General features: G+C 44.3%; 1 protein-coding gene across 3 annotated transcripts in view; it reads right to left on the bottom strand.

The window, feature by feature from the left end:
• The window catches only part of DNAJC6 (DnaJ heat shock protein family (Hsp40) member C6), a 155,751-nt gene extending 141,696 nt beyond the window's left edge, over positions 1–14,055 (bottom strand). The window contains exon 1 of one of the 3 annotated variants that reach the window (XM_007460081.1): positions 13,929–14,055. In XM_007460081.1, coding sequence (XP_007460143.1) covers positions 13,929–14,043 — 115 coding nt within the window. In that variant the 5' untranslated portion in view covers positions 14,044–14,055. Of the gene's footprint in view, positions 1–5,076; positions 5,271–13,928 lie in introns of those variants that run through there. The other 2 variants (XM_007460082.1, XM_007460083.1) reach the window with 2 other exon arrangements.
• Between the last annotated feature and the right edge of the window lie 1,284 nt (positions 14,056–15,339).

The raw sequence follows: 15,339 nt of genomic DNA, 5'->3' as shown, positions 1-15,339 counted from the left end.
GGGCCCGTGAGCCATGGCCGCTGAGCCTGTGCGTCCGGAGCCTGTGCTCCGCAACGGGAGAGGCCACAACAGTGAGAGGCCCGCGAACCCCCCCCCCCCCCAAAAAAAAGAAGTAAAAATAAAGTCATTTTGTATACTCTGAGTAACACATACATATACAAATAAAAAAATATTTTGTATTTCCTTGTTTAGTATCTCAAAATGAAATTTAAAGATAAAATAACCTACCTAACACACAATTAAACAACAATAACTATACCACACATACCAACAACAATGTAAAAGAGAAAGGAAAGGAAAGTTAATAGTAAATATAGCAAAACAATATGGATTTCAATATGCAAATACTCAAGCAAGACTATATTAGATGACATTAATAGTCAGATACATGTACAGGTACATAGATTGAATGAGACAAGTGTGTCGTTTTGATGTCTCAAACCAATTGACGCTTTGGGTAAGTGATTTTTCCAAACAAAATTAAGTGTAATCTTTCCTTGCTTTACACAACATTTTTAATCCCAGAAACTTCAGTGTATATGTAATACCAACTTATATTCTAGGCTCAGAAAAGTATAGAGGGTTTTCACTTATGTCTTCAGCAAAACATCTGAAAGTTGCACAGGACAAGAGATAATTAAATTCATCATTAAATGGAACAGTCCGGAACATTGCAGGACATCTATCATTTCCCAGTGAATGCTGCTAGAGCCCCTTGCATATTTCTAGTATGTTCCACAGGAAGCAGTATTGTGCACATTTGAGAAGCAATGGCATAGTCCAGGCTCTAAACCCAGCTCTATCTCATGCTAGCCATGAAAGCTGAGAACTCACTCAGCCATTTACAGATCACCCCAACCAATACACATCGTTTGCCTGACCTAAGCAGTCCCAAGCAGCAAGGACAAATTCTTGAAAGAATTTGAGTCTTCTCTAAAGGTAGTCATGGTTGTTAAAAAAAAAAAAAAAAAAATTTTTGGATTTCCTTGCACTTACTTCATTTTGAATTACAGATTGGGGGATGTACACCATAGTGGTTTAAATATTTAGGGTTTAAAAGTCTGGATCTGACCATATTCAAACTCCCAATCAGATTCTGTAATAACTTTCAGGAAAAAATCAAATTCTTTCAGGAATCAGTGTGCTCTAATCCTAGTTTTACCATGTTAAAATGTTATGCATAACTTTATTTGCTCACAAAATGTCATGTTTGTTATTTTGAAATAAAACATAGAAAAATTGGAGAACTATTTGCCCTAAACTGTTGTAGGAAAAACAAATGTTTCCACCCAAACTTTCAAACTCTCCACTCCTATTCTTTCGTATCTCGGCTTCTAAAACCTTGCTGCATAAAAGAGAGAACTTACAAAATAAAAGGAAAATTTGCAGCTGAACTTAGAGTTAAAATGCCTATTTTCCAAATAAACACAATCTAGAAAAATATACAAAAGCCATCATTTTCTGTGGTTCACATTTCCCTTTTTATAATAAGTAAATTAATTCTAGCAATAAATGATGTTGAAAATTTTATTAAAAACTCTGCAATTTTCCCACGCTACTTATTCTCAAAGCCCTTGCCTACCATGTGAATGGTTTTGAAGGTAAAATGACCTGGGTTTGAATCCCGGCTCTGCCACTTACTAGCTATGTGCCCTGTAAAAAGTTCTCAATCCATTTCTTTACATGTAAAATACCACCAACCTTGCAGTGCTGTGACAATGTGTAAAGTACCTCGAAAAGAGCTTTTCACATACTACTTGTTCATTAAATAGGAGCTATGGCTGTTATTATTATAATTAGCTGTCATGCTTGCCAATACCTACTTATTAACTCATTCAACTATTTTATTCTGAGTTGCCTCATACAGAATTTTTTTTCCTGGTTTGCAGAGCATTTTGAGATATGCTGGGTAAATGTTATACAATGCCTTTTGTGTTTAAAAGCCTCACTGGACTGTCTTAAGACAAGATGTACTAAAAAGAGAAAAAAAGAAAGAAAGGCATTTATTAAACCACAGCACAACATTTACAGAACACTAGTCATGTGATGGTAGCTTATAAAAATTCAGTTTTTGCCTACCAACAGCCTGATGCTTTATTTGTCCCTGTCAACCTCTTAAAATTTTACCTGGTTCTTGTTTTCAAGGAGAGTTGACTTCTAAACAATGCACAACATTTTAATAGTTTTCCTGTGGTGCTTTTCGGCACAAAGACTCTAATTTTTAGATATTTGTGTTTCATATTCAGGTCACCAACTGGCACTTTGGAACCTACAAATAGCTCTCATGGTATAGTTACCACGGTCACACGTTCTCTTTCAACATGCTCACACACCCCACCTCACATCTCACACTCAGCTGGTCCTGTCAACACACGCCCATCTCCCAGCCCTGAAAGGATTCTTTGATCCCTAAGAGGTTAGCTTAGAAGGGTCTTGGGGGAAACACAATAATTCATAACCTATTTGGTGTCTTAGACCCCTTGGAAATTCTGAGGAAAACTACTGACATTCTCAACATACATAAACAAAAATGGACTGCATTTCATAGACTCCTTGACAAACTAGGAAGCTGTGATTGATTTCAGTGTTTCTCAAACTCTTTTGACTGGGATTCACAGTGAGAAACAGATCTGACATCAATACAGCCCATATCTACATACATAAACAAATATAAACATCTAAAACAGAAGTTACAGGAAACAATTATTTACACTTACCATATGCAATGGTTTCTGACATTTTCTATTCTATTTCATCTTTCTAAAAGGTTGCTTGAGACTCACTAAATTGCTTTCTTACCACCCACAATCTGAAGAACAGTGATCTGGTCTAACAGTTACCCATTTCAGAGATAAGGAAACAGGTCCGAAAAAAGAATGGGTATTGTGCTAGGTCACCAATGAGTTAGTGGCAAAAGAAGCCAGAACCTAACCATCCTGACTTCCAACCAAGGCTCCTTCCAAAACAAAGTGAAACAAAAATTCTAAATACCAACTCCCCTAAAAAAGCAGCTGGGGATTTGAAGCTTAAAGCACTGAGAAACTGGGAGTGTTTCAATTCCAAATGGTGGTGAATATTAACCTAACATGAGCCTCCAGCTCAGGCAGTCTTAACTTTTTCTAAACCATGCCCCTGGCCTAGCATGACATGGCACATAAGCACATCTTTTTCTTTCCAGAAACCTTTTCTCCAGCTACTGAAAACGACACAGGAAAGGCCAACATTCTCCCTGAGTTTATTTAAAATATTCTGATTACACAGACACAGGTTTTATTTGTCCATGAGAGCCTGGCTTAGAAACAGCAGTAGACAGGCACTCTTTGCATTTACCAGGGCCATGCAAACATGTTTTCCTCCCCGCTAAGGCTGTTTAATCAAAATCAAAATTTAAACATCAAAACCGCAGAGATCGCTATGTGGAACCGACACCGGCTACCCCAGACCCTTTTAAAGCCTCAGTTATAGTAAGTGAGATTGCTTAAGAGCCTTCATCACAAACAGCGTGATAGATTAAAATACCAGCCTTCCTACCGGCATCAGGCTGTGTGTGGTTTTGTTTGGTTGGTTGCTTTTTGTTTTTAATATGGAATAAACATCACTGTCTATTACAAGATGAGACTCTTATAACATGCCAGAGAGTGTGGCTGAGGACTGGGCTGGTGAAGGCCAAGCGGGCGGCCCTGCATGCACTTAGGAGAAGGCTTGGGGCCTGGGCGGTCTCACCAATGAAGAGAACCACCGAGCTCGGGTGTTGCGGAGGGTCGGTGGGCGTGAGCAACCTGCTCCAGCGCTGTGTGCCAGCCTCCACCTGAGCACCCAAGCCCGGTGCCCAAGGGCAAAGTGCTGGGGCCTCCTTAAAGCAGAGCGCGCTGGGAGCAGAGGGAGGGGTGGAACTTGCTGCAGAGAGGCTTGAGGTGAGATCAGCGAACGCCTGCTGGGGAAAAGGGGGGCGGGCAAACCCCAAAATTAGCTGGGGGGAGGCAGGGGCTGGGCCAGGCTACGCGGAGATGGCTCGGCGGCTGCCCCGGAGCTTTCCCGGGAGCCCAGCCGCCCTGTGCCTTCCTCCTGCGGCAGGACCAGGAGCCGCACCTACGCAACACCACGGAAGGGCTCCTTCCTGGAAACAGGATTGGGTAACGCGTGTAGCCTCCCGAGCCTTGGGATCTATCGCTCCTCCCCCATCTGCGGCAGAAAATGTTAAGGACCCTCGGAATTTGAAACCCCAGAATCCTCCAGAATCCTTGCTGTTGAACTTAATATTTATTTGGCTGGCTCATTTGAAAGACCTGACCTTTCCTGAGTTTTCATTTAAATCCGTTTCTCTCCTCCCCCAGCCTCAAGCGTCCTTGCTGTTGAACTTAATATTTATTTGGCTGGCTCATTTGAAAGACCTGACCTTTCCTGAGTTTTCATTTAAATCCGTTTCTCTCCTCCCCCATGCCTCAAGCGGAATTGGCCGGGGATGTGGGTGGGGGGCGAGGGGGGGGAGCGAGGAGTGGGGGGATGCGAAGGGGGTTTTTTACCAGGGATCTAGGGGATGGAAGCTAGCAGAGTGGGGGGAGTTTGCATCTGAATATCTCTCTGCAAGAAAAACACTTCTGAAGGTCAGTGACGGCTCCCCATTGGATCCTCCCAAAAAGGTGAATGTTCATTAAAGGCTTCTCCCTCTACATTTTTCTTAAGAACCCAAACTGTGAAATTCCGAAGTATTTCAGATATTGCAATTCCAACAATGCACCGGAAACCTATATCTTAATTATTCTGAACACTTGCAAAATAAAAAGGAACTATTATAAGGAAGTCTGTGAAATGTAAAAATGTGTTATTCAGCCAAGATTAAATGAAGAATGCAAAAATGTTATATTTAGTAGCACAAAAATGGAAAACTGAATGTCAATATTTGGAAACCAGAAATCAGTTATTTTTAAAAGTCACGTTTATTATTATATACTAGAAATTTTAAATAATATATGCACACTAATTTTAAATCAGCCATTTAATATACATTAAACATGTCCATGGAGTGACATCTTATCCCTAGCCTCTTTTACCTCCCCTCTGCAGTCGGCCCCTTACCTTTATTTTCAGAATCTTTCATTCTCTCCTTCCTCCCTCTGCTGCAAAGGAGCAGGAAAGTCCAGCTGGTTCTGCAACCCTGACTTTGGATTTGTCATTCAGACAGTCAGCGATCTTGGGGGAGAAGTCCCTCAGCCGAGGAGCACCGGGCTCTGATAATTGCATGCAAGTCAGTGTGCAGGGGTTATAATTTTGCTTATGCTGGAGCAGAAAGGATGGGGAATGAAGACAGACGTAAACACAAATTCCAAAACATGGCATGGAACTGGATCTGGAGCCTAGGCTTGCCTTTCCTTGCAGTAGGTTAGGGAATCAATGGTTTAGTGCCTCCTTGTCTCTGGAGAGATTTGATTCAAGTTGAAAGGGGACCACGTGTGCCGTGCACCAAGCTTATTCTCAAATGGAGACCTTCACTTTGGAGGGGGATTAAGAGCCCTGTGCTTGTTTCCTCTTACATATTCATTCATTCAGCAAACACTTCTTTTACCTCTCTGTGGACCAGGCTCTATGCTAAGTACTGCGGACAGAACAGTGACGGGGAACCAGCCCCAGTCCTCAAGCCACTCACCGGCTGTTACAATGCAGAGGCATACAGTGCCATCCAATGACCTATGTCTGCTGAATGGACCTGGGTTACTGAACCCATTTCACCCAGGTGTAAGTTGGTACTCAAGGCTTTAGTGATTGGTTTTAAGCCACTGGATGGCTGAGACAGAAATGGATCTGTGGAAGCCAGACCAAACCCCCTCTCTGTTAGACAGCAAGGAGTACTGAAGCAAATCTTTCAATCATCCAATGCAAGCTTACTTTCAGTCATTACATACCTCAGATTCATTCCTTCATTCATTCACTCAACAACAGTTATTTGTGCCAGGCACAACTCTACCTGTTAGCAATTCAAGAGTGCAGGAAACAGACCAAGACCCTGCTCTCGTGGCTATCACATTTGGGTGGGAGGATTCAGACAGGCCATAAACAAACAAATATAAACATATAATAAATGGCAGTAAATGCTGTGAAGAAAAATGAAGCATAATAATGAGGTTAACAGAGCTGCCATTTTACATAGTGTGGCCAGGGGAGGTGCCATTGAACTTATTTTACGGAAAATCAATCAGTCATCACAGTCCCTTCCAAACATCTTCACTTAGAAATTAAATTGTTTTTTGAGTTCCAAACCCTCACAACTTCCTCTGCTCCAAGTGTACTCACTGATGGGTAGTGTTTATTCCCCAATATACAGACTGGTAAACTGACATCCAGAATGATTAACTGACCCAATCCAGGACCTCACTCACCTCCAAGTTGGACGAAGAGCAACAAAAAGAAATGCACCAACCTGCGCTCATCCCCAGAAACTGCTGGGTCAAGTACAATATTGAAAAGGAAAATGTGCCAGAGTAGGAGGTGAGATAAGAGGGTTGAAGACCTATCGCTACCACTATTACCTGAGTGGCGTAGAGCAGGTGATTTAACCTCTCTGGCACCAGTTTCCTCATCTGTAAAGTGGGGCTAATCATCCGTGCCCTGTGCATGTTCCAGGCTGTTCAGAAGATCAAAAGGGAGAACAGATGTGGTACTTTGTAAACTAAGTTCTACATAAGTGTAAAGTATAATTATCAACATACTTGGGCACATTAAGAGAACTAATTGCTAGTGTTTACCTGCTCACTACTGCAGCCCGAGAGTCAAATATAGCTATAGAGGGAAAGCTTGTCGTGGCCACTAGGGGTCCTGGAGTTGATTTCTAGCTGCCATAATTTAAAGACTCCCTTAAAGTTTGGGGAAATTTTATTTTGTTTTTGTTCCCATCTTTCCTTGACAGTGGATAATATCCTTATGCATCCTTGACAACTTAAGGCCAATGAGGAAAATCTGCCTTCATTGGAACTCTTCACTGGCCACCAAATGAGCCATGTTGGCCCATAAACCACATCAAAGAAATGGGCATCTCCATCTCCAAGGACCAAGGCCAGGGCAGCCAAAATGTACCCAGTTAGGAGCACCTTTAGGGGCAGATAGGGTGAAGAAGGGGGTGATAAGACACCATCCGTGTACTCTTTCATCCAATGTTCATTATGCCAGACACTGCTCTGAAGACTGAGAATGACACAGTGCTGAACAAAACATTCTGTCCTCAAAGAGCTTGTGGTCTCAGAACAAGAGGTTTCTATAATGTATGCTGATTTACTGAGTTAGGCCGAGGACTGGGTCTGAATAGTAGGGCAAGGGCTATAAAGCAAAAGAGACCAGGTTCAAACATGGGCTCTGCCATTCCCTGGCTCCTAGAGTAAGCTGGGATACGTTCCTGCACCTCTCTAAGTCTCCATTTCCTTCATCTGTAAGATGAAGATACTAAAGGCACCTACCTCCTAGGGTAGGATGAGGCTCAAATGAGTTAATGCATGTAAAGTACACAGCACAAAGCCTGACACATAAAGGGAGGGCTCCATAAATGCTGTAAGACTAATATTGTCACCTACTGACCTGGATCAAGTGTACCCCTCTGCACCTCAGTTTCCTCATAAAATGCAGAAAATACTAACTGGTTTATATGGCTATTGTGAGAATTACATATCAGGAAGAAGATAAAGCCCTGGTGTAAAGGATTAGCTCACCCCCTGCCAGGTTCACTCCAGGCCCTTTTTAATCAAGCAGGCTCCCCAGGAAAAAAGACAAAGTCTGGGAGGAGTGAGGGAGTGGGAGAGAGCCTGCCATTTATGTTAACAAGGAAGCAATTTTTTTACAGGAGTATGATCATTTCTAGGGTTACCTGCACTTTACTCAACACTGTATTTTGAAAAGTTTCAAAATACAAAGAGTTGGAAGAATTGCATGGCAAACATCTTCAAGTACATTTTGCTAAATTTGTTCTGTCACATAGATGTTCATCTTTCTATTCATCCTTAATAGATTTTTTTAAATTAAGTTGAAAGAGATTTGAAGTCCTCTTCAGATAAGAAGAGCCTTTATTTTCCCTGATATAAATTTTACAGAAGCCTTACACTGCCTGATTCTGTGGCCATTCCAAGCAGGGTCAGGTGAATTCTTAGAAGCCTTGTCTCGCCCACAGTAAACCTCAAGGCCACACCCAGTTGAGGGACAAGGATAGACTCAAGCCTTGGAGCCTTCCAGAACAAGGCACTGCCTCACGCTTCCAATAAACTGGTACCAACAACCATGATAAACATCCATTAATGGAAATGATGCGCCATCTCAATAACCAGGTTTAGGGAAAGCTTCAGGCAGGCTCCACTGGCCACAAGTCCCTTCACAGCTCTGCACAGTCCTTGTCTTGTTGGATGCCACTTCTGAGTCATTAGACCGGTGAGTCATGCCCAGCAAGGGAGGCCATCTTGAGAGCAAAACCAAAGAGAATTTTCAAGAACAATGAGTGACACCCTGAATTGAAAGAGAATAAGGCTCTTCATTGTCCTAGCAAAACAAAAATGAAAGAAAAAAAACGCTGCTGTTAACATTGTGGGTTCAACTTCCCAGCTGTAAATTTTACCCCGAAGAAAAACTCAGCAAAAAAAGCTTTTATATTCCCTTGGAAATCTGAGAGCAAAAGAGACTTTGCTCAAATTGGGCAGATCTAACGATCTTTCGGTAACTTGCCTGGACCCTCTCTTCTGGATTAGTCATTCATTTCCAAAACATGCCAGGGTGGGGTGACAGGAGAATGACTTCACCTGCACCACCACATTCGGTTTCCCCCCAGCCATGCCTGTCTGGTTTGCTCAGAGCATCCAAGTGGCCGTAAGCGAGATGAACTGGAGTGAGAAAACTGCTGACTGGGGGCTGGGGAGGGGATGGGGGTTTGTGATTAGGGTCACCGCAGAGAAGGGCAGCATGACTATAACAAAAGCTGGGTGTGCTCCGATGAAGCCAAGCCACAAGGCAAGGGGAAGAGAATTAATACATGGAGTACCCACTGTGTGCCAGGCAATCTTCTTATCATCATCACCATCCTTTTAAAGAGAACTTATTTGCCAAGCATGGCCTTTAAAGGGAGGACTTTCACAGCACACTGCCTGGGTTTGGATCCCAGCTTACTAGTTGTGTAACTTTGGAAATGTTACTTATCCTTTTTGTGTTTCGGTTTTCTCGATCACAAAATAGAGACTGTAAAACAGGGTTATTGTAAGAATTAAATAAAATTAAAATATTCACAGGTTTAGGACCATGGCTGGCACACGGTAAGCAATGCGTGCACATTAACGCTTGCCAGTCCGTCTTTTTTAGATGAGAAAAATGAGGCAGAAAGAAGAAAGGAGACTTGCCAAAGGACACATAGCAAAAAAGTAGCAGAGCCAGGATACTGCCTGTCATTTACTTCTCACAACACCCCTGTGAGGGAAGTGACATCATCTTCCTTCTATTGATGAGAGCTTGGAAGCCCAAGAACTTAGTAACCTGCTCATCGCACAAGCTGGCAAATGGGAGAGTTAAGACTGAAAAACCCACATTCACTGTCTTTAAAGCCTTTGCACATCCCACTAGGCCAACGGTTCTCAAAGGTTAGCACACACCAGAATTACTGCAGGGCTTGGTAAAGCACAGGTTGCTGGGTCCCACCTCCAGAGTCTCTGCTTTGGTAGCTGTGAGGTAGGCTCGAAGAATTTGCATTTCTAGCAAGTTCCAGGAGACACTGTTGCTACTGGTCTGGAGACAACCCTTGGAGAACTACTACTCTACAATCAGGCACCTGTATGCAGAACAGAAGGTAGGAGAAGGTATGGGGCCTAAAGGTTATATAGGTCCCACTCCGGCAAAGGGTTGGCTACTGCAGAGCCTAGCAAATATATTTTGCATTTATATGGTCCTTTCATAGTTATGATATCATTTGATCTTTCCAATATCCCTAGGTAATGACCATTATCTCCATTCAATGTGATTTGTTTTTAGGGACATATGGCCAGAAAATGGCAGTAAGGATAAACCACAGGTCACCTGACAAATGTTCTGTCCTTTCCTCCAGGTAACTAGTCCTGGAAAGCACTACCTGTGGATGGAAGGTCCAACCTGTGTCTTCCCAGGGAATAACTGCAGTTCAGGAAAGGGCACTTCGGCCCACCAGCGTTTGCAGGAGGCAGCTTCTGGGGGGAAGAGCTCAGGATGGGTTTTCTACCATCATTTCAAGGACTAGGAAAGCCTTCTGCTCACAGAATACTTCCACCAACTATCCACTCCCTTCTCTATAACCTAAAGCTATGATATTTGATGTAAATCTGGTTCTCTGCAAAAGCTGGAAGCAATTTAGGGGGTTAATTTCTACTGGACACAGCTTGTTCCTTTAGAAGAGCTTGCATGGTTAGTAGATCTTTTTAAGTTGCTTGGACATATAAGCAGGTAAATCATTGGTATCCAGAATATTTCAAGAACTCCTATGAGCAGATTTTTTTTAAAAAACATGAACCACCAAGAAAAAAAAAATGGGAAAAGACATAAACAGGCGTTCACACATGTCTTGGTCACACATGGCCAATATTCATGTGAAAAGATCTCCAGCTTCATTATTCGTCAGGGAAATTCAATATAAAAGCACTAGGCAGTACCACTTCATACGCATCAAAAAATTCTGACAGTACTGAGTATTAGCAAGGAAGAAATCAATATATACATCCCAGAGGATTCATTCATTACTCAACCATTCATTCATTATTATCCAATAACTAAATAAACATATTTGTTGAATGTCTTCTATATTCAGGATACAATATTAAGCTGAACAGATGCCAGGGGTCCCCAGAAGCTATGCTATTTCTCATCCCTGCTGAAAAAAAAAGGGAAGGGAGGGTAGAAAGAAGGATACTGATGTAGAAGGCCTTCTGATTGGTCCAGAAGGGATTGCGGCCCCTGAAGAGCTTCCAGCCATGTTTTATTCCCACCACTCATTGAACTTTCCATATTTGGGGTGTGACCATATGGTGCAATATCTGGACTAATATTAATAAAAATAACAACCACAACCTTGTGAGCTACTATGTACCAAGCACTTTATATACAATAACCCATATAATCATCACAGGAACATTATAACATAGGAGTATCGTCCTTATTTTACGTATGATAGATAACTGAGTTTTAGAAAGATTTAGCACCCTGCCCAAGATCACACAGCTTACTGGTGTGCCACTTACTAGTGGCAGATTCAAATCATCGTCTGTCTGGCACCAAAGCATATGACTGTAGATGCCCCAAGTTATGTTGACATCATCATGAGAAATTCAGGCCACCTTTAAGAAAAATTAAATTGGGATATGGATTTCATTCATTGCATAATATTTATTAATTTTACTTCTTCCCTCCCTGAGTATAGATACTGGAACATGTTTATTTTGTGCCGATGTGGCAGAAAGGAAGCTGTGTGGGTAGTCAGGCCTGAATTGGCCACACACCAGTCCTATGACCTCTTGCAAGTTACTCTGTCTCTTGCTTCACTTTCCTCATCTACAAAATGGGGGAAGTAAATACCACCTGTCCTCCCTCCTTCCAAGGTTAGTTAAGATCTAAACAAGACCTTATAGTTGACCTACTCCATAAACTGTAAAGTATCATGTAACATAAGACATTATAATGGCCTCATCTCCAGGTTGTAGGGGGGAAGGGGAAGTAGGGAAATACAGTGATCTACCAAGATCCTACCTAAGAAAAGAGAGGTGTGGCGTGGCAATGGGCCCCGGGTAAGCCATGGGTGAACTCTACGATGGGAACAAAGAAGAAAAGGAGAGGATGGTTGTGTACACAGTACACACCTGGGTTTAAAAATTATAAAACTAAAAAACTTATTCTAACCCAATTTACGGCAGTGGGAATATCCTTTTATTCCTCTTTTGTAAAACATTCACACAACACCTGGAATAACACTATGCATATAAGTATCACTCAAGGAATACTTGTTGCAATTACCAATCTATTCAACTATTCAGGCAAGCTAAAGAAAAGGGGTGGTCAGCCTTTAGACCTACTAAGTTTCCACAACAGTTCTTGATGCAGTGTGGAAGGAATTTAATTGGCGCATTCACTAAAAGGAATAACACATCCTTTGAAAGCCGGCAAGATGACAATGCCAAGCCACAGAGCCTCCCTAAGCATCAACAATAGAAAAGCTTGTTTCTAACACAATAATTTGTGTTGTTTCTAACACAAATATTTGAAAGATAATTATTTTTGCTCTTTGTCAAATTTCTTTTTAGAATGCTTACTATGTGCCAGCACTTTACAATTATTGACTCATTAATTCATTTAATCTTCAAAACAACCCTGGGGTGGAGATGGAGGTGATGCGGCCCTGTTGCAGTCTAGCTTCTGCCCTGGCTCAGGTCGGCCATTTTAGAACTCAAGGCATGTCAGCCTCTAAAGAACCCTCAGATGATGGAAACAGACGAAAAGGACATGATAGACACACAGACAGACAGACAGACACACACACACACACACACACACAAGCAGACAGGTATCTACAAAGTACCCAGCTCTGACTTAGCCTGGTGGGGGATGCAAAGATGAAGTGGATGAGAACCTGCCCACATGGAATCTATAATAGCAGAGGAACAGTGACAAATGCCTTATGGATGATGAAATACCAGCAGAGAGGTTACAGGTGGCACATACCCCAGGAAAGGCTTCACAGAGGAGATGCATTTGTGGTAGTCCTAACGGACGGGTAGGAATTGGCCAGGCTGAGAGACCAAGGCATGGCCACTGCAGATAGAGAGAAGGCAATGAGCCAGCAGATCGTGTCATGTCCCTGTGCTCAGAACATGTTAGTGGCTTCCCAGCTCACTTGGAATAAAATCCAAACTCCTCATCATATACTACCCAGACCCTGACCCAGGCCCTGCCTGCCTCACTTTCCCCTTGCTTAGCTCAGGCACACTGAGAACCTTTCCACCTGCTATTGCCTCTGGCAGGAAGCTCTCCCCTGGCTCCATGCTGGAGTAACTCTGAATCAGTCTTAAGGCTCAGCTGTAATTGCATGGCCGCAGAGACGCCTTCCCTGTCCACCCCCCAAGTAAGCTAGGGCCCCTCTACCTTTTTTCCTCTCCCAGCATACGATTTGATTCCTTCCAAGCACACAGAGCAATCTGCAATGGAGACTTTTACCTATTTGACGTGTGTAACATCTGTTTCCCCCTTTAGAAGTAGTTCCATGAGCTGCGGCCTTGCCTATCTCGTTCACTCCTGGGCCCTGACACACAGGGGAGCTCGATAAAAATTATGGAACGAATGAATGCAGTGAGTCAGTGACAGAATAAATGTTAGTTAAGGCCCTGGTGAGGATAGGGTGGAATGTGTTTGGGAGATAGTTAATCGTGACTAGAGCTTACAAGATAGCAGATGGGTTGGAAAGAGGGTAGGTCCAATGGGGAGGACCTCCAAGGCAGAGTTGGGTGCGGATTAAATCCCCCAGCGGGTACTGCATTGCAGGTGCCAGCCAGGTTTTGGGGGGAGGGGGATGCAAACTGTTTTCCAGAGGCACCCTGGATTCCCTCTGTCCAGAGCCAAACGGACAGACAGGGCCTTGTGCGGGAAATTAACAAGCTGCAACCAGCTGGGCCAAGGGGAGATGCTTAAAGGGTGGAGGGGGAAGAAGGGACTGTCGTCGAGCGGCCCCGGGGGAGCTTGGGGACTGGTGTAGTCCCCGCGGCCGAGGGTCAGGGAGGAGGGTCGCCCAGGCAGGGCCAGACGTCCAGGCGGCGCGGCCCCCGCCCGCGGGCCCCGGGGGCAGAGAACCCAGCGGGAGATGCCGCCTACGGCAGCAGCCGGAGCCACCGCGGCTCCGCTTCAGCGGGAGGCCGGCGCCCGCCGCTCTTGGTAACAGGTCCCGCGGCCGCGCCCACACTCACCCTGCGCCGCCTTGGAAGCCGAGCGCGTCCGCCACAGCCGCCGGGTTGCCTTCCACGGCCGCAGCGAAGAAAACAGCCTCCGGCTCTTCTTGCCGCTCTTCTCTGTTGCTCCCATCTGTGCGCCCGCGCCCCTCCCCCGCCGCCCGCCGCCGTCCGAGGATCGCCTCCCGCTTCCCCGGCCGCCGCGCTTCTGCCAGGTGCCAGGCAGTCGCCGGGGAGGACGCGGCCGCGGAGGGAGGAGCTTGCGGCCGGATGCGGGGCGGGGAGGGTGGGGACCTCGCTCGCGCTGAGCCTGCGGGTGCGGCCGACTGAGGCGGGGACGCTGCAGGGATGCGCCAGCCGGGAGAGCGCTCAGCCCCTGGCAGCTCACAGGTGAATGCTTTAGTCTTTCCCACTTCGTTCCGGAGATGTCGATGGAGTGCCCAACTACTGCTAGGCATCATTAATTAACACAAACCCCCCTGGGATGTGCACTGATTTTTATCCCCAAATTACAAATGATAAAATTGAAGCTCCGAAACGTGAAGTAATCTGCCCAGAGATCACACAGCCGCTGAATTATGCCGATATCCAAGTCCTGGTCTCTAGCTATATTTTTTTCATCCCTTTCTACTGCCTCAGAATGATTCCACATTATGTTGGATTTTTTTTGAAGTTTTGCTTTTTTTATGCTTCTATTTTTTCTTTTTTTCTTTACATCTTTATTGGAGTATAATTGCTTTACAATGGTGTGTTAGTTTCTGCTTTATAACAAAGTGACTCAGTTATACATATACATACGTTCCCATATCTCCTCCCTCCTGCATCTCCCTCCCTCCCACCCTCCCTATCCCACCCCTCCAGGTGGTCACAAAGCACCGAGGTGATCTCCCTGTGCTATGCGGCTGCCTCCCGCTAGGTATCTATCTTACGCTTGGTAGTGTATATGTGTCCATGCCACTCTCTCGCCTCGTCACAGCTTACCCCTCCCCCTCCCCATATCCTCAAGTCCATTCTCTAGTAGGTCTGTCTTTATTCCTGTCTTACCCCTAGGTTCTTCATGACATTTTTTTCCTTAAATTCCATATATATGTGTTAGCACACGGTACCTGTCTCTCTCTTTCTGACTTATTTCACTCTGTATGACAGACTCCAGTGGATTTTTTTTTAAGTCTGATAGATATTCCTGTTTTCCTCATACAACAGATTAAGAATCACTTTTTTTTAAAATTTTATTTTTGGCTTCATTGGGTCTTCGTTGCTGCGCTGGGGCTTTCTCTAGTTGCTGCGAGGGGGGCCACTCTTCATTGTGGTATGCGGGCTTCTCATTGCGGTGGCTTCTCTTGTTGTGGCACACGGGCTCCAGTAGTTGTGGCTCACGGGCTTCGTTGCTCTGCTGCATGTGGGATCTTCCCAGACCAGGGCTCGAACC

The sequence above is a fragment of the Lipotes vexillifer genome, unplaced genomic scaffold, assembly GCF_000442215.2.
Source record: "Lipotes vexillifer unplaced genomic scaffold, Lipotes_vexillifer_v1.1 scaffold134, whole genome shotgun sequence".
NCBI classification, from domain to species: domain Eukaryota; kingdom Metazoa; phylum Chordata; class Mammalia; order Artiodactyla; family Lipotidae; genus Lipotes; species Lipotes vexillifer.
Note: the sequence above shows the minus strand (reverse complement) of the source record. Positions and strands in the feature narration are given on the sequence as shown.